The 19,777-nt window shown below is 43.7% G+C and overlaps 1 protein-coding gene across 4 annotated transcripts in view; it reads left to right on the forward strand.

The window, feature by feature from the left end:
* Positions 1–19,777, forward strand: part of LOC122544483 (probable E3 ubiquitin-protein ligase HERC1) — a 248,390-nt gene that overhangs the window by 43,115 nt on the left and 185,498 nt on the right. For all 4 annotated transcript variants that reach the window (XM_043683720.1, XM_043683722.1, XM_043683723.1 and 1 more), the window contains exon 2: positions 16,512–17,467. In XM_043683720.1, the coding sequence (XP_043539655.1) occupies positions 16,538–17,467 (930 nt within the window). In that variant the 5' untranslated portion in view covers positions 16,512–16,537. The remainder of the gene's footprint in view (positions 1–16,511; positions 17,468–19,777) is intronic.

Consider the following 19,777-nt stretch of genomic DNA (forward strand, 5'->3'; position numbering starts at 1 on the left):
TATGCTACTTTCTCCCCACCCCCACCCTCCTTTAGCTTATCTCTCCACGCTTCAGGCTCACTGCCTTTATTCCTGATGAAGGGCTTTTGCCCGAAACGTCGATTTCGCTGCTCCTTGGATGCTGCCTGAACTGCTGTGCTCTTCCACCATCACTAATCCAGAATCTTCTAAAAGTGTGGTAAGTGTTTCCTTTGCCAGGTCGAAGTTAATGGAGATGAACAGTGCTGTTACGTCTTCCTCTATTTTGGTGTTTTTGATGATTTTTAGGAATTCCTGGGTGGAATGGATAGAGTGCTGTGACTCTTCTACTAAGTATTTAAATCTTGCGTGGAGTTCTTTGGCCAGTCTGTAAGTTGGTGTTCCGGGTAGTGAGACTATGGGTCTGAGGGGTGCTCCTGGTTTATGGATTTTCGGTAGTCCGTAGAATCGTGGGGTGTTGGTCCCGTCTGGTTTCATTTTTTGGATTTCCATCTTAATTAATTGTCCGGAATTGTGTAATTTTCTTCGGAGATATGTAATTTTGTTTCCTAGTTGTGGGGTCGGGTCTAGCACCACCTGTTGGTAGGTGTTGGTGTCTGCGAGTAGTGCATTGGCTTTCTCTATAGTCCCTTCTGTTCGGGATGACTGTGAGCCAACCTTTGTCTGCAGGTAATATGACGATGTTTTTGTCTTTTTTGAGGTTTTCTTGGCATTCTTTTCTTGTGTGTTCAGTTTGCCTCCTTCCCTCTTTCGGCTCAGAGTAGGTGCAACTGTGTGTCTGATCATTTGTTGTTTCTTCCGTGATTTTGTTGTCCTTCAATGTGGTTTGTAATGCTGCTAGGAAATCCTTCTTGTCAGTGCCTCGGTAATTGAAATTTAGTCCTTTTACTAGTACACTTTTTCTGTGTCTGATAGGGTTTGGTCTGATAAGTTCTTTATCCATGCCCCTGTGTTATCGGTTTTGTCTTTGTGAGTTTGTCAAGTTTTTCTTCAGGTCCCGATTTTTCTTTATCTGTTGTTGTGGTTCTGTTCACCGAGCTGGGAATTTGTGTTGCAGACATTTCGTCCCCTGTCTAGGTGACATCCTCAGTGCTTGGGAGCCTCCTGTGAAGCACTTCTGTGGTGTTTCCTCCGGCATTTATAGTGGTTTGTCTCTGCCGCTTCTGGTTGTCAGTTCCAGCTGTCCACTGCAGTGGCCGGTATATTGGGTCCAGGTCGATGTGTTTGTTGATAGAATCTGTGGATTAGTGCCAGGCCTCTAGGAATTCCCTGGCTGTTCTCTTTTTAGCTTGTCCTATAATAATAGTGTTGTCCCAGTTTCTTTATCTGTGTTTGTTGTTGTTTGGTGTTTATGGCTCGTTCTACCGCGTCTGTCCATTCTTGATTTGTTCCTTGTTTGAATAACGGTTTTTGGCGCGCAATTTCCCGGTTGTATTTTCCTCAAGTGCTTTGTAGGCAGAAAAAAGGCACGGAAAATGCAGCAAGTCCACAGCATTTGAAGTTGAAGAATAATTAGATTAACTCATCATAAATATGGAAATGGGTGAAATTAATGAAAAAAAATAAGATTAATGTCAGGTAATTTCATTTGTGGGTCAAATGCGCAAAGTATCAGTATCAGTATTGTATATGTTTGTTGCATTTGTGATCAAAGTAATTTCTTTCTTCTGCAATTATATCAAAATTAGCTCAAATTGCTTCAAACCACAAAAGAAAGAGAGAGACTGGAAGATGGAGGAGGCAGCAAACCTTTATAGTTACTAATTTTTAGCTGCAAGTGTTAAAATGTCCGTGGAGAATGAAGATCTGCATTTGATGCAGGGAGCTGTATACCATGAATATTGGCATTTAAACTGTTGCAGTCTTGTCCAATTTTATGAGGGTGATGCTCTGATAGGAGTGCAGGATTGTTAAATTCTTCCCTGAAATTTTTACTTAAAACTAGTTGGAATTGTGAAGGAGGTCAGAGGCTGAAAAATTATGAAACAAGACTGGACGCTAACATAAAAGGAAATCCCAAAATCTTCTATAAGCATCTTCGTAATAAGATGGTAGTAAAAGGAGTGAGGCTAATCAGACCAAAGAGGCATGACTCAGCCATTAAATGAAACTCTAAATCTGTCTTTACCTATGAGGTAGATAGATACTGCACAGGTCACGGTGACAGGAGGAAACTCAGGTTTACATTTTGCCTTATATTTGAATATTTCAAGTTGAAGTACTTGAAATCACTGGAACCAGATGATATGCACCCAAGGATATGGAAGGAAGTGAGAATGGAGATTATAGCCATAATCACATTACCAACAAAAACATCATGAAGCTAGTGGACCTGTGCCTCACCACCCACTTCACCTTCAACAACAATCTGCAAACAAACCAACGGCACACCCATGGGATCTCCGCTATCAGGATTACTTTTCACTCTTTCCTGGCTTCAGGCTTGGTGCTAGAAGATCAGCAAATTCAAATATAACACCCTGGTTTGAAAAAATCATTGTAAAAGCAGATCCAGCAATTTCATAATAGTTGGTTTAACTTTGGTGGTAGGAAAAGAGTAGCATTGAAAAAATTGTGCAGTCGGTTCTACGATAACACTTGTTTTTTTAATGTGAATTGGTTTTAATGTGATTGAAGAATTTATACAGTAATTTGTAGAATGTATTTCCTTATCTGTATTGGTGATAATGCAATTCTGGCCCCGTTAATTTAAATGGTGAGGCTATTACATGATTTTCTTAAAATGTGAGATTGCACGAAAGTGGAAGTATTGCATTCTATCGGAACTGACTGGATCAGTTTGGAGCAGTCAGCATGGGTTTAAAAAAAGACAATCAATGCCTGACCTGTTTAGTGGAATCCTTTGAAAATAGATATGGTGTATATCAAAGCTTTTGATACTGTGCCCCTCAGGAGACTTGTGAACAAAATTTCAGGTTGTGGAATAAAAGGGACATTGGCAACCTGGGTACAAAACTGGCTGAGAAATAGAAAGCAAAACATTATCATTAATAGGTAGTTTTGGGGCTGGAGAGAGATTTATAGTGGACTTCATGGGGAATGGTTATGGGCCCTTTGTTTTTCAACATATATAGGATCTTGGTGTGGAGGAGATAGAACATTTACATAGAACATACACCGAATATTACAGCGCTGTACAGGCTCTTCAGCCCTCTATGTTGTGCCGACCTGTCATACCAATCTGAAGCCCATCTAACCTACACTATTCCATGTATGTCCATATGCTTGACCAATGACGACTGAAATGTACTTAAAGTTGACGAATCTACTACCATTGCAGGCAAAGCATTCCACACCCTTACTACTCTCTGAGTAAAGAAGCTACCTCTGACACCTGTCCTATATCTATCACCCCTCAAGACTTTCCCTCCATACCAGGCAACATCGTAGTAAATCTCCTCTGCACCCTTTCCAAAGCTTCCACATCCTTCTTATAATGTGGTGACCAGAACTGTACACAATACTCCAAATGCGACCGCATTGGAGTTTTGTACAGCTGTAGCATAACCTCATGGTTCCGGAACTCGATCCCTCTATTAATAAAAGCTAAAACACTGTATGCCTTCTTAACAACCTTGTAAAGGTGGGTGGCAACTTTCAAGGATCTGTGTACATGGACACCGAGATCTCTCTGCTCACCTACACTACCAACAATCTTACCATTAGCCCAGTACTTTGCATTTCGGTTACTCCGACCAAAGTGAATCACCTCACAATTGTCCGCATTAAATTCCATTTGCCATCTCTCAGCCCAGCTCTGCAGCTTATCTATGTCTCTCTGTAACCTACAACCTCCTTTGTCACTATCCACAACTCCACCGACCTTAGTGTCGTCTGCAAATTTTCTAACCCACCCTTCTACGCCCTCATCCAAGTCGTTTATAAAAATGATGAACAGCAGTGGACCCAACACTGACCCTTGCGGTACACCACTAGTAACTGGAATCCAAGATGAATATTTCATATCAACCACAACCCTCTGTCTTCTTTCAGCAAGCCAATTACTGATCTAAACTGCTATATCTCCCACAATCCCATTCCTCTGCATTTTGTACAATAGTCTGCTGTGGGGAATCTTATTGAACACCTTGCTGAAATCCATATACACCACATCAACCGGTTTACTCTCATCTATCTGTTTAGATCAATGCCAAAGGCTCGGCAATCTCCTCCCTGGCTTCCCAGAGGATCCTAGGATAAATCCCATCTGGGATGGAAATGTGTTGCTGGAGAAGCGCAGCAGGTCAGGCAGCATCTAGGGAACAGGAGAATCGACGTTTCGGGCATTAGCCCTTCTTCGGCAACACATTTCCATCTCTGATCTCCAGCATCTGCAGAACTCATTTTCTCTTCAAAGATAAATCCCATCTGGCCCAAGGGACTTGTCTATTTTCACACTCTGCAGGATTTCTAATACCTCTCCCTTGTGAACCTTAATCCCACCTAGTCTCGTAGCTTGTATCTCAGTATTCTCCTCAATAATATTGTCATTTTCTAGAGTGAATACTGTTGAAAAATATTCATTCAGTGCTTCTCCTATTTCCTCTGACTCTACACACAACTTCCCATTATTATCCTTGATTGGCCCTAATCTTACTCTTGTCATTCTTTTATCCCTTAAATACCTATAGAAAGCGTTAGGGTTTCCCCTGATCCTATCCGCCAACAACTTCTCGTGTCTCCTCCTGGGTCTTCTGAGCGCTCTCTTTTTAGGTCTTTCCTGACTACCTTGTAACCCTCAAGCACCCTAACTGAGCCTTCACATCTCATCCTAACATAAGTCGTCATCTTCTTCCCCTTGACCAGAGATTCCACTTCCTTCGTAAACCACACGTCTCACGCTCTCCAGCTTCCTCCCTGCCTGACAGGTACATATTTACCTAGGGCACACCGTAACTTTTCCTTGAATAAGCTCCACATTTCTAATGTGCCTATCCCCTGCAGTTTCCTTCCCCATTCTATGCTTTGTAAATCTTGCCGAATCGCATCGTAAATTCCTTTCCCCCAGCTGTAACTCTTGCCCAGTGGTGTACACCTATCCCTTTCTATCACAAAAGTAAACATAACAGAATTGTGATCGCTATCACCAAAGTGCTCACTTACTTCCAAATTTTCACACCTGGCCAGGCTCATTACCCAGTACCAAATCCAATGTGGCTTCGCCCCTTAGCCTGTCTACATACTGTGTCAAGAAGTCCTCCTGCACACACTGGACAGAAACTGACCCATCTATAGTACTCGTACTATAGTGTTCTCAGTCAATATTTGGACAGTTGAAGTCCCCCATGGCAACTACCCTGTCTCTCTCACTCCTATCGAGAATCATCTTTGCTATCCTTTCCTCTACACCTCTGGAACTATTCGGAGGCATACAGAAAATTCCTAACAGAATGACCTCTCCTTTCCTGTTTCTAACCTCAGCCCACACTACCTCAGTTGACGAGTCCCCAAACATCCTTTCTGCAACTGTAATACTGTCCTTGACCAATAATGCCAACCTCCCTCTCTTTTACCATCTTCTCTGTTCTTACTGAAACATCTAAATCCTGGAACCTGCAACAACCATTCCTGTCCCTGCTCTATCCATGTCTCCGAAATGGCCACAACATTGAAGTCCCAGGTACCAACCCATGCTGGAAGTTCACCCACCTTACTCCGGATGCTCCTGGCATTGAAGTAGACACACTTCAAACCAACCTCTTGCTGGCCGGTGCCATCTTGTGTCCCTGAAACTTGATTTCGGACCTCCCTACTCTCAACCTTTTCTATATCAAACTACAATTTTGGTTCCCATCCCCCTGCTGTATTAGTGTAAACCCACCTCAATAGCCTTAGCGAATCCCCCCCCCCAGGATATTGGTACCCGTCTGGTTCAGATGAAGACCATCCTGCTTGTAGAGGTCCCACCTATCCCAGAAAGAGCCCCAATTATCCAAGAATCCAAAACCCTTCCTCCTGCACCATCCCTGTAGCCACGTGTTCAACTCCTCTCTCTCCCTCTTCCTCACCTCACTAGCACGTGGCACTGGCAACAAACCAGAGACAACAACTCTGTTCATCCTAGCTCTAAGCTTCCTGAATTTCTGCCTTAAATCCCCATCTCTCTTCCTAACTATATGGACCATGACTTGGGGCAATTGCAAATTGTGAAGAGGACAGTGTGGACAAGTTGGTGGACTGGGCAGACAGATGGTAGATGATGTTTAATATGGAGAAGTGTGAAGTTTGTTCGACTGTGGTACAAAGAGCATGGACATATGGAATGAAATAAAGAATACTGAAGACTATAAAGAAGCAGAGACCTACTTTTAGGTTTGCAATTCTCCAGTCTTCCAGAACCTCTTCCAAATCCAGCGATGATTGAAAAATAATTGGTAGTATGTATACAATTTCCATTCTCGCTTCTTTCCATATCCTTGGAGGCACCTCATTAGGGAGGAGAAAGTGAGGCCTGCAGATGCTGGAGATCGAAGTAGAGTGTGCGGGGCTAGAAAAGCACAGCTGGTAAGGCAGCGTCTGAGGAGCAGGAGAATGGATGTTTCGAGCATATTTCCCTTTCCCTTATCAGGTCTCAAGTTTAACTTAAAATATTTAAGTCATTAAAGGTGGCAGTATTCATAACAATACAATAGATTTTTTTTACAGAAAATAGACATTAAGATATCTTCTAGGCTTCGTAAGTAAGGATATAGAGAACAAAAGCAGTGGAATTACAATGAATTTAATCTAAGACGTAGGTTGGACCTCAACTAGAATACGAAAGGATACGAACACATGACAGAAAGTGCAGAAGAGGCTTACAAGAATGTTTCCAGGATGTGATACTTCAGTAATGAGGAGAAATTGTTTTCCTTGGACAGGAGAAGACGAAGAGAAAATTTGAGTAGAAATGACTGACACCAAATTAAAATGCAGGTTCAGACAAGGTGGGCCAAATTGCCTCCTACACCATAATAAGTCTGTTGATATAACAATGGGAGAGAGGATTATAATGATAGCCTCAAAGAAGTTTTAATGTTGTTTAAGAACATAGGCAAACAAGGATACTTATTCCACCTTTCAATTTGATCATGGCTGATAAGTATTTTCACTTCATTGACCAGCCTTGTTATGCTTGTGCATGGAGTACAGAAGTCTGAAATGGTCACAAAGTCTGTATTTTATTCTCTGCGCATAGAGGATATCAAATTGGATATATCCAAATAAATTGGAAAATAGCAGACAAAAATCATTGTCGTGGGGAAGAAACAAATGTGTGCTGTTCTGCATTGCAGCGACAGTCCAAGGAAGAGTAATTGAGAACCCTGATAGAAAAATGAACAAAGATGATTTGGAGATGCCGGTGAAGGACCGGGGTGTACAAAGTTAAAAATCTCACAACACCAGATTATAGTCCTACAAGTTTAATTGGAAGCTCTAGCTTTTGGAGCACTGCTCCTTCATCAGGTAATTTTGGAGTACAAAATTGTAAGTCACAGAATTTACATCAAAAGTTTACAGTGTGATGTAACTGAAATTATACGTTGAAAAAATACCTTGATTGTTTGTTAAGTCTCTCATCTGTTACGATGAGCATGATAGTTTCATTTCTTTCATACGTAAATCACAAAACTTTTTTTAAAAATTAAAAATCACACACCAGGTTATAGTCCAGCAGATTTAATTGTAAGTGCCGCTCCTTCATCAGGTGGTTGTGTCCTACATAGTACAACTCTGTTAATTCATTGGGCGGCACAGTGGCACAGTGGTTAGCACTGCTGTCTCAGAGTGCCAGAGACTTGTGTTCAAATCCTGCCTCAGGCACATTCTCCCTGTGTCTGCGTGGATTTCCTCCGGGTGCTCCGGTTTCCTCCCACAGTCCAAAAAAGGTGAATTGGCCATGTTAAATTGCCTGTAGTGTTAGGGGCAGGGGTAAATGTAGGGAAATGGGTCTGGGTGGGTTACGCTTCGGCGGGTCGGTGTGGACTTGTTGGGCGTGTGGACTTGTTGGGCCGAAGGGCCTATTTCCACACTGTAAGTAATCTAATCTAATCTAATCAGTCTAAATATTATGGCGCAACCAACAGAACACAGAGGGCTAACACCTTCAACATCTTATCTGGCCTGACACCAATTGTTACAGTTAACCTGAGAATGTAACTTTTTAAAAAAAAGTTTTGTGGTTTACATATGAAAGAAGTGAAACTGTCATGCTCATCCTAACAGATGAGAGACTTAAGAAACAATCAAGGTATTTTTCAATGTATAATTTCAGTTACATCACACTGTAAACTTTTGCTATAAATTCTGTGTCTTACAATTGTGCACTCCACAATTACCTGATGAAGGAGCAGTGCTCCGAAAGTGAGTGCTTCCAATTAAACCTGTAGTAGGACTATAACCTGGTGTTGTGATTTTTTAACTTTGAACAAAGATGACATAGCGAAACAGAGGGAAGCTGCATATAGTGGATGGCAGATGACCAGCTGTGTGTACTGGCAGTTGAGACAGAAGATGATGACAGGATGAGTCCAGTTGTCACTATACGGTAGTCAAAATGGAGATACAGGATATGGGATGGATGCAACGAACAAAGAAAATTACAGCACAGGAACAAAGCCTCCAAGCCTCCGCCAATCCAGATCCTCTATCTAAACCTGTCGTCTATTTTCTAAGGGTCTGTATCCCTTTGCTCCCTGCTCATTCATGTATAGAGTAATAGAGTCATAGAGATGAACAGCATCGAAACAGACCCTTTGATCCAACCATGCCGACCAGATATCCCAACCCAATCTAGTCCCACCTACCAGCACCCGGCTCCAAACCCTTTCTATTCATATACCCATCCAAATGGGTCTTAAATGTTGCAATTGTACCAGCCTCCACCACATCCTCTGGCAGCTCATTCCATACCTGATCACCCTCTGTGTGAAAAAGACCCTTAGGTCTCTCTCATATCTTTCCCCTCTCACCCTGAACCTGTGTCCTCTAGTTCTGGACTTCCTCACCCCAGGGAAAAGACTTTGTCTATTTACCCTATCCATGCCCATTATAATTTTGTAAACCTCTATAAGGTCACTCCTCAGCCTCCGAAGTTACAGGGAAAACAGCCCCTGTTCAGCTTCTCCCTACAGCTCAAATCCTCCAATCCTGGCAACATCCTTGTAAATCTTTTCTGAACCCTTTCAAGTTTTACAACATCCTTTCCGATAGGAAGGAGACCAGAATTGCACGCAATATTCCAACACTGGCCTAACCAATGTCCTGTACAGCTGCAACTTGACTTCCCAACTCCTGTATTCCATACTCTGACCAAAAGCCTTCTTCACTATCCTATCTACCTAAGACACCACTTTCAAGGAGCTATGTATCTGCACTCCAAGGTCTCTTTGTTCAGCAATACTGCCTAGGACCTTACCATTAAGTGTTTAATTCCTGCTAGGATTTGCTTTCCCAAAATGCAGCACCTCACATTTATCTAAATTAAACTCCATCTGCCACTTCTCAGCCCATTGGCCCATCTGGTCAAGACCCCATTGTAATCTGAGTAACCTTCTTCGCTGTCCGCTACAACTCCAATTTTGGTGTCATCAGCAAACTTACTAACTATACCTCTTATGCTCACATCCAAATCATTTATATAAATGATGGAAATTAGTGGACCCAGGATCAATCCTTGTGGCACTCTACTGGTCACAGGCCTCCAGTCTGAAAAACAACCCTCCACCACCACCCTCTGTCTTCTACCTTTCAGCCAGTTCTGTATCCAAATGGCTAGTTCTCCCTGTATTCCATAAGATCCAACCGTGCTAATCAGTCTCCTGTGGGGAACCTTGTCGAACACCTTACTGAAGTCCATATAGACATCTACCGCTCTGCCCTCATCAATCCTCTTTGTTACTTCCTCAAAAAACTCAATCAAGTTTGTGAGACATGGTTTTCCACGCACAAAGCCATGTTGACTATCCCTAATCAGTCCTTGTCTTTCCAAATACATGTACATCCTGTCCCGCAGGATTCCCTCCAACAAAGTGCCCACACAGATGTCAGGCTCACAGGTCTATAGTTCCCTGGCTCGTTCTTACCATCTTTCTTAAACAGTGGCACCACATTAGCCAACCTCCAGTCTTCCGGCACCTCACCTGTGCCTATCGATGATACAAATATCTCAGCAAGGGGCCCAGCAATCACTTCCCTAGCCTCCCACAGAGTTCTAAGGTACATCTGATCAAGTCCTGGGGATTTATCCACTCTTATGCCTTTCAAGACATCCAGCATTTCCTCCTCTGTAATCTGGACATTTTGCAAGATGCCACCATCTATTTCCCTACATTCTATATCTTCCATATCCTTTTCCACAGTAAACACTGATGCAAAATACTCGTTTAGCAACAACCCCATCTCCTGCAGCTCCACATAAATGCCGCCTTGCTGACCTTATTCTCTCCCTAGTTATCCTTTTGTCCTTAATATCCTCCTTCACTGTGCACTACACAACCGAGTGTCATCTAAGAAATTACTAACCAAGCTTTCTATGTTCTCAACTAAATCATTTATATAAAATGACAAACAGAAGTACACCCTGCACCAATCCCTGTAGAACATGCTGGTCATGGATACATGGAAACACCAACACCTGCAGGTTTCTCTCCAAGTCACTTACCATCCTAACTTGGAAATATATTGCTGTTCCTTCAGTGTTTCCTGGTCAGAATGCTGGATGTCATTTCCTAATGGCATTGTGTCTCTACATATAGCCTATAAGTTGACATAGTTCAAGAATGCAGCTCAAGAGCAACAAAGGATGGGTAATAAATGCTGGTGCAGCCAGTAATCCCCCATCTATTGATTGAAAAGAAAAGGAAGATATTTGTGCAGGGATGAAGAGACCAGACAATTAGTGAGCTAGTCGCAAAGATAAATCATTCTGCATATGTACACACAAGATTTAGAGATATGGAATAATCAAGCTGCGTAAAAGTAGTAGAAAATTTAAATCATATCTGTTACACTCTGTTAGTATAACATCAGTGTCATTAACTCATGAACCATGTAATCTTAGTAGATACACCTTAAATGACACTATCCCTGTGCCTGCCCCTACCACTTGGGCTGACAACACGTTCCAGGCACCCACCACCCTCTGCATCTAGAACTTTCCAAGCGTATCTCCCCTAAACTTTTCCTCTCTCACTTTGAACTCGTGACCCCTGGTAACTGAGTCCTCCACTCTGGGGGAAAAAAAACTCCTTGCTATCCACCCTGTCTATACTTCATAATTTTGTTGACCTCAATCAGGTACCCTCTCAACCTCTGTCTTTTTAATGAATATCCTAATCTACTTAACCTGTCTTCATAGCTAGCCATACCAGGCAACATCCTGGTGAACCTCCTGTGCACCCTGTGCAAAGCATCCACATCCTTTTGGTAATGTGGTGACCAGAAATGTGGCCCAACCAAAGTCTTAATTGAGAGTGTGTTGCTGGAAAAGCACAGCAGATCAGGCAGCATCTGAGGAGCAGGAAAATCAACATTTCGGATCGGAGCCCTTCATCAAGAATGCTTTTTCAGGGACACCCTCTCAACTCTGATCTCCAGCATCTGCAGACCTCACTGTCTCTAGTTGAACCAAAGTCTCATACAACCGTAACATGACCTGCCAACTCTTGTACTCAACATCCTGTCCGATGAAGGAAAGCATGTTGTCTTGACCACTCTACTGACCTGCTTTGCCACCTTCAGGGAACAATGGACCTGAACACCCAGATGTCTCTGTACATTAATTTTCCTCAGGACTTTTCCATTTGCTATATAGTTCACTCTTGCATCTTTCAAAATGCATCACCTTGCATTTGCCCAGATTGAACTCTATCTGCCCAACTCTCCAATCTATCTATATTCCGTTGTATTTTCCGATAGTCCCCTTCACTATCTGCTACCCCATCAATCTTAGTGTCACCTACAAACTTGCTAGTCACACTGCCTACACCTTCCTCCGAATCATTTATGTAAATCACAAACAACAGTGGTCCCAGCACAGATCCCTGTGAAACACCACTGGTCATAGGTCTCCATTTTGAGAAACTCTCTTCCATTACTACTGTCTGTCTCCTGTTGACCAGCCAGATCTCTGTCCATCTAGCTCGTGCACTCTGGACCTCATGTGACTTCACCTTCTCAATCAGCCTGCCATGGGGAACCTTATTCAATGCCGTACTAAAGTCCATGTATATGACATTTACAGCCCTTCTCTCATCAATCAACTTTGACACTTCCTCAAAGAATTCTATTTGGTTTGTAAGACATGACCTTCCCTGCACAAAACCATGTTGCCTATCACTGGTCAGCCCATTTTCTTCCAAATAGGAGTAGACCCTATCCCTCAGTATGTTGTGCAGCAGATTCCGTACCAGTGACATCAGACTTCACCGGTCTATAATTACCTGGATTATCCCTGCTACCCTTCAAAAGGGGACAACATTAGCAATTCTCCAGTCCTCCGGGACCTCACCCGTGTTCAAGGATGCAGTTGATAGTGTTACTTCTTTACATATACATTTGCTCATGAAGATGTTTCATTGTAAATTATCCACTAGATAAGGCTAAGGAAAAATAATTTTTCAAAACTGTTGTATGTAAAAATAATTATAATTTCTATTTAATTTTACATCGTAAACTTGAATGTTGGACGATTGATTAAGTTTGCGGACGATGCAAAAATTGGTGAGGTGGCAAAAAGTGAGGAGGATAACTTCAGCTTACTAAGATTGCAGACGACAAAGATTGGTTGTGTGGTCAACAGTACAATTGAGTGTCTTGGGCTACAAGAGTATGTAACTAGGATGGTCAAATGAGCAATAAGTTGCAGGTAGAATTTACACATCTTTAATTTGACAAGGAAGCATTCAATGAACGGCATGGCACGAGGAAGTACTGTGGAAAAAGGCACCTTGGGGTGTTTGTCCACAATCCCTGAAGGCGGAAGAGCATGTTACTATGGTGGTGGAAAAGGCATACGGGATACTTCCCTTTACCATTCAAGGCTTGTATCACCAAATGCCCAAAAGTCACGTTGGAGTTGTATAGAACTTTGGTGAGACCACAGCTGCTACACAATACTATGTGCTGTTCTCGTTGCCACATTATAGGAAGGATGGGATTACATTGGAGGGGGTGCAGAAGATATTGACCAGAATGCTATCTGGGCTGAAAAATTTAAGTTATGAGGGAAGTTTGGATAGACTTGGGTTGGTTTTGTTGAAACAGAGAAGACAAGGGGCAATCTATTTAAGGTGAACAAGATTATGATAGGCATGGACAGAGTGGATAAGGAGCAACTATCCCCTTAGTTGAAGAGTCAGTCAAAAAGGACACAGGTTCAAGATGAGGGACAGAAAGTTTAATTGGGATGTGAGGATAAATCTTATTACTCAGAAGGTTGTGAATTCTGGAATGCGCTACCTAGGAGCATATTGCCTCACATCCTTTTTAAAAGTACCTGGACTTAGCATATCGTAACATTTCAAGGCTATGGGCCAGTTGCTGGTAAATGGGGTTAGGTTGATTGTCAGGTGTTTCTCACTGTTTGTACAGATGGGCTTTAGGATCTGTTCTACAACATCAAGGTGGGCTGCTCAGATGGGCTGATCACTGGCAGAGGGATTTCAATCTGGAAAAGTGTGAGGTGATGCAGTTGGGCAGGACAACATGGCAAGGGAATACATGATGAGCTGAAAAATGTGTTGCTGGAAAAGCGCAGCAGGTCAGGCAGCATCCAAGGAGCAGGAGAATCGATGTTTTGGGCATAAGCCCTTCTTCAGGAATGAGGAAGGTGTGCCAAGCAGGCTAAGATAAAAGGTAGGGAGGAAGGACTTGGGGGAGGGGCATTGGGAATGCGATAGTTGGAAGAGGTTAAGGTGAGGGTGATAGGCCGGAGAGGGGGTGGGGGTGGAGAGGTCGGGAAGAAGATTGCAGGTCAAGAAGGCGGTGCTGAGTCCGAGGGTTGGGACTGAAATAAGGTGGGGGGAGGGGAAATGAGGAAGCTGGAGAAATCTGCATTCATCCCTTGTGGTAGGAGGGTTCCTAGGCGGAAGATGAGGCGCTCTTCCTCCAGGTGTCGTGTTGCCATGGTCTAGCGATGGAGGAGGCCAAGGACCTGCATGTCCTTGGCGGAGTGGGAGGGGGAGTTAAAGTGTTCAGTCTCGAGGCAGTTGGGTTGGTTGGTGCGGGTGTCCCAGAGGTGTTCTCTGAAACGTTCCGCAAATAGGCGGCCTGTCTCCCCAATGTAGAGGAGGCCACATCGGGTGCAACAAATGCAGTAAATGATGTGTGTGGAGGTGCAGGTGAATTTGTGACGGATATGGAAGGATCCCTTGGGGCCTTGGAGGGAATTGAGGTGGGAGGTGTGGGCGCAAGTTTTGTATTTCTTGCGGTTGCAGGGTAAGGTGCCGGGAGTGGAGGTTGGGTTGGTGGGGGGTGTGGACCTGACAAGGGAGTCGCGGAGGGAGTGGTCTTTCCGGAACGCTGATAGGGGAGGGGAGGGAAAGGTATCCTTGGTGATGGGGTCCGTTTGGAGGTGGCGGAAATGACGAAGGATGATACGATGTATCTGGAGGTTGGTGGGGTGGTAGGAGAGGACTAGTGGGGGTTCTGTCCTGGTGGCGATTGGAGGGGCGGGGTTCAAGGGCGGAGGAGCAGGAAGTGGAGGAGATGTGGTGGAGAGCATCATCAACCACATCTGAGGGGAAATTGCGCCCTTTGAAGAAGGAGGCCATCTGGGTTGTTCGGTATTGGAATTGGTCCTCCTGGGAGCAGATGCGGCGGAGGCGAAGGAATTGGGAATATGGGATGACGCTTTTACAGGGGGCAGGGTGGGAGGAGGTGGGAGTCGGTTGCCCGAGATAGAAATGGAAAGGTCCAGGAAGGGGAGGGAGGAGTCTGAGACGGTCCAGGTAAATTTGAGGTTGGAGTGGAAGGTGTTATTAAAAGTGGATGAACTGTTTAACCTCCTCGTGGGAGCACGAGGTAGCGCCAATACAGTCATCGATGTAGCGGAGGAAAAGGTGGGGGGTGGTGCCAGTGTAGCTGTGGAAGATGGAGTGTTCCACGTATCCTAGGAAGAGGCAGGCATAGCTGGGGCCCATGCGGGTGCCCATGGCTACTCCTTTGGTTTGGAGGAAGTGGGAGGATTGGAAAGAGTTGTTCAGAGTGAGGACTAGTTCAGTCAGTCGAAGGAGGGTGTCAGTGGAAAGGTACTGGTTGGTTCGGCGGGAAAGGAAGAAGCGGAGGGCTTTGAGGCCTTCGTGATGGGGGATGGAGGTGTATAGGGACTGGATATCCATGATGAAGATAAGGCGTTGGGGACCGGGGAAGCAAAAATCATGGAGGAGGTGGAGGGTGTGGGTGGTGTCCCAAAGGGAATACATGATGAATGGTAGGACCCTGAGAAGCTCGAGAATCAGATGGACCTTGGTATGTATGTCTACCAGACACTTCACATAGTGGACAGGTACATAGTGGTTAAGAAGGCATTTGGGTACTTCTCTTTATTAGCCCAAAGTGTAATAGAGCCTGCAGACGCTGCATCGGTCTGTGTATCACCTGCAGACTCACCCTCAGAGGAGAAGAGAGTCATCATTGTCTGTGAGGGGCCATTGATGATGATAAGCCATTGCATGGAGTTTAAGAGCAGGAGGGTTAAGCTGGAGCTAAATAAATGTTTGTCAAAAAGTGTGGTGCTGGAAAAGAACAGTTGGCCAGTTAGCATCTGAAGAACAGGAGAATCGATGTTTCGGGTATAAGCCCTTCGTCACATCCCTGATGAAGGGTTTATGCCCGAAACATCGATTCTCCTACTCCTTGGATGCTGCCAAACCTGCTCTGCTTTTCCAGGACCACGCTTTTCGACTCTGATTTCCAGCATCTGCAGTCCTTGCTTGCTCTTACATAAATTGTTGGTAAGCCCCAATTACAGTATTGTGTGCAGTTCTGAAATCCAATTTATTAGGAGATGATTGCAGTGGAGAGGGGGCAAAGGAGATTTTCAGTTATGAAGAGAGACTGGATAGATTAGGATTGCTGCTCTTGATGCAGAGGAGACTGAAGGGGATATGATTGAGATGTACAAAGTTAGGAGAGGTTTAGACAGGAAGGAGCTACTCTACTTGTTTGACAAATCAATAATCAGGTGCCATAGATTTAAGGTAAGGGGCAAGAGGTTTAGAGGGATGTGAGAAAACCTTTTCCCATTCAGGGTAGTGGTGGGAATTTGCAACTTGCTGCCTGTGAGGATGGCAGAGGCAGAAAATTTCATCTAAATATTTATTAATTTTATGTGCATTTGCAGTGCCAAGGCATAAACGGCAGGAAACTGGGACTTGAATAAATGCTTGTGTTTGACAGGCGGAAGGGCCTTTTATTTTGACATTTTAGATTTCATGGTTTTTACTGAGTGTAAAGGATCATTTCAGTTTGCAAGAATTGTTTGTTTGTGATTTTACCAAAACATAATTATTTTCCTTTTTATCTTTTAGGACTAATGGCAATAAAGTGACCAACCATGGCACTAATGATTCCACCAGTGAAGCTAAAATGGTTAGAGCATCTCAATAGCTCTTGGATTACGGAGGACAGTGAGTCCATTGCCACAAGAGAAGGTGTTTCTATTTTGTACAATAAGCTAGTTAGCAGTAAGGAAGTGGTACCATTACCACAGCAGGTACTCTGCCTTAAGGGACCTCAGTTACCAGATTTTGAACGTGAGTCCCTCTCTAGCGATGAGCAAGAACACTATCTAGATGCTCTCCTTAGTAGCCAGCTGGCTCTGGCGAAGATGGTTTGCTCTGATTCTCCATTTGCAGCATCCCTTCGGAAGCGCTTGTTGGTGTTACAGCGTGTTTTTTATGCTCTTTCCAACAAATACCATGATAAAGGTAAAGTCAAGCAGCAACAGCATTCACCTGAAAGTAGTTCTGGAGCAACGGACATCCATTCTGTAAGTGAACGTCCAAGATCCAGTACGGATGCTCTAATAGAGATGGGAGTTCGGACCGGATTAAGTCTATTGTTTGCACTATTACGACAGAGTTGGCTGATGCCTTCAACAGTGCCAGGATTGAACCTCTGTAATGATGTTATTCATACAGCAATAGGTGTGATAAGCTCATTGCCACCATTATCTTTAGCAAATGAAAGTAAAATTCCAGCAATGGGACTGGACTGCTTGTCCCAAGTGACAACATTCTTAAAAGGAGTCACAATGCCAAACTCGGGCGCAGATATTTTGGGACGAAGATTAGCTTCAGAGTTGCTACTTGGACTTGCAGCCCAACGTGGTTCTCTACGGTATCTTCTGGAATGGATAGAAATGGCTTTGGCTGCATCGGCTGTAGTTAGCACCATGGAGAAAACAAAACTGCCCATGAATCGAGAAGGAATGATCAGTCATGATTGCTTCATGAACATTCTTGTACAAATGAGACGCTCTTTGGTATGTATTTGGAATCTATATCCTGGTACCCATATCAGATAATCTAATTCACTTGCCTCATCCAAACTTAATTGTTTGATAATTTACAAATTTGTTTTGATTCTCATGAACAATTTCTTTGCATGAATTGGATCTTATGTGTCAAAAACATTTTTTGTATGACTTGGAGGAATTTATTTCTTTTGAATGATGTATTTCATGTAAAACAAATTTCACAATAGAATTCATCAATCAGTCAGAATGAGCAAACAATGATGTTTATGAGCCACTGGTGTTAAATTCAAATAAATTACTTCACCTATTTGATAGCCACAAGGTTTTTTTAAAATCTTAGCTGTGGAGTGCAATATTAACATATCATATTGGAGGAAACAATTCAACAGAAACTGGTTTCAGGTAAGATGCCAAAGACTTTTAATGACCAACATCATGTGCTGTAGCTTACTTGCCAGGATGTTAGAAGGCCAGCACATGTTTGAAGTTGCAATGACCAAATCATCTTTAACAAAAGGAAAACCTGGATTAGCAAAATGTGAGGCTGAACAGATAGTTAAGAGACTGCTATGAGAAAATAGCAATTTACTGAAAGAACAAAGAATAATACAGATCAGAAATTGGCAAGCTGAAAGAAGACAGAGGATGGTGGTTGATGGGAAATGTTCATCCTGGAGTTCTAGTGGTGTATTGCAAGGATCTGTTTTGGGACCACAGCTGTTCGTCATTTTTATAAATGACCTGGCTGAGGGCATAGAAGGATGGGTTAGTAAATTTGTGGAGGACACTAAGGTTGGTGGAGTTGTGGATAGTGCCAAAGGACGTTGTAGGTTACAGAGGGATATAGATAAGCTACAGAGCTGAGCTGAGAGGTGACAAATGGAGTTTAATGTGGGAAAGTGTGAGGTGATTTGCTTTGGAAGGAGTAACAGGAATGCAGAGTACTGGGCTAATGGTAAGATTCTTAGTAATATCGATGAGCAGAGAGGTTAGAATTAGAATTCCTACAGTGTGGAAACAGGCCCTTTGGCCCAACAAGTCCACACTGACCATCCGAAGAGTAACCCACCCAGACGTATTCCCCTACCCTATATTTACCCCTGACTAATGCACTTAACCTACACATCACTGAACACTATGGGCAATTTAACACGGCCAATTCATCTAACCTGCACATCTGTGGATTGTGGTAGAAAACTCACGCAGATATGGGGAGAATGTGCAAACTCCACACGCACTTTCCCGAGGCTGGAATTGAACCTGGGTCTGTGGCACTGAGCCACCGTGCTGCCCTAATCTCAAGTCCATTTACATGGTTCCCTGAAAGTTGCCACCCAAGTTGGTAGGGTTGTTAAGAAGACATGTGATGTGTTAGCTTTTATTGGTTGAGAGATTGAATTTCAGAGCCGTGAGGGCATGCTGGAGTATTGCCTACAGTTCTGGAGGTAGTATGGGCTGAAGTCAGAAATAGGAAAGGTGCAGTCACCTTGTTGGGTGTTTACTATAGGCCCCCCAATAGCAGCAGAGATGTGGAGAAACAGATTGGGAAACAGATTTTGGAAAGGTGCAGAAGCCACAGGGTCGTAGTCATGGGCGACTTCAACTTCCCAAATATTGATTGGAAGCTCTTTAGATCAAGTAGATTGGATGGGGCGGTGTTTGCGCAGTGTGTCCAGGAAGCTTTTCTAACTCAGTATGTAGATTGTCCGACCAGAGGGGAGGCCATATTGGATTTGGTACTCGGTGATTAGATTACTTACAGTGTGGAAACAGGCCCTTCGGCCCAACAAGTTCACTCCGCCCTGCCGAAGCGTAACCCACCCATACCCCTACATTTACCCCTTACCTAACACTACGGGCAATTTAGCATGGCCAATTCACCTGACCTGCACATCTTTGGACTATGGGAGGAAACCGGAGCACCTGGAGCGGTGTTTGTGCAGTGTGTCCAGGAAGCTTTTCTAACTCAGTATGTAGATTGTCCAACCAGAGGGGAGGCCATATTGGATTTGGTACTTGGTAACGAACCGGGACAAGTGATGGGCTTGTTAGTGGGTGAACCTTTTGGTGATGGTGACCACAATTCTGTGACTTTCACCTTGGTTATGGAGAGAGATAGGTGCGTGCAACAGGGTAGGTTTTACAATTGGGGGAAGGGTAAATACGATGCTGTAAGACAGGATCTGAGGAGCATAAGCTGGGAGCATAGGCTGTCAGGGAAGGATGTCGTGGAAATGTGGAACTTTTTCAAGGAACAGATACAACGTGTCCTTGATATGTATGTACCTGTCAGGCAGGAAAGAAATGGTCGCGTGA

The sequence above is a fragment of the Chiloscyllium plagiosum genome, chromosome 50, assembly GCF_004010195.1.
Source record: "Chiloscyllium plagiosum isolate BGI_BamShark_2017 chromosome 50, ASM401019v2, whole genome shotgun sequence".
Taxonomy (NCBI): domain Eukaryota; kingdom Metazoa; phylum Chordata; class Chondrichthyes; order Orectolobiformes; family Hemiscylliidae; genus Chiloscyllium; species Chiloscyllium plagiosum.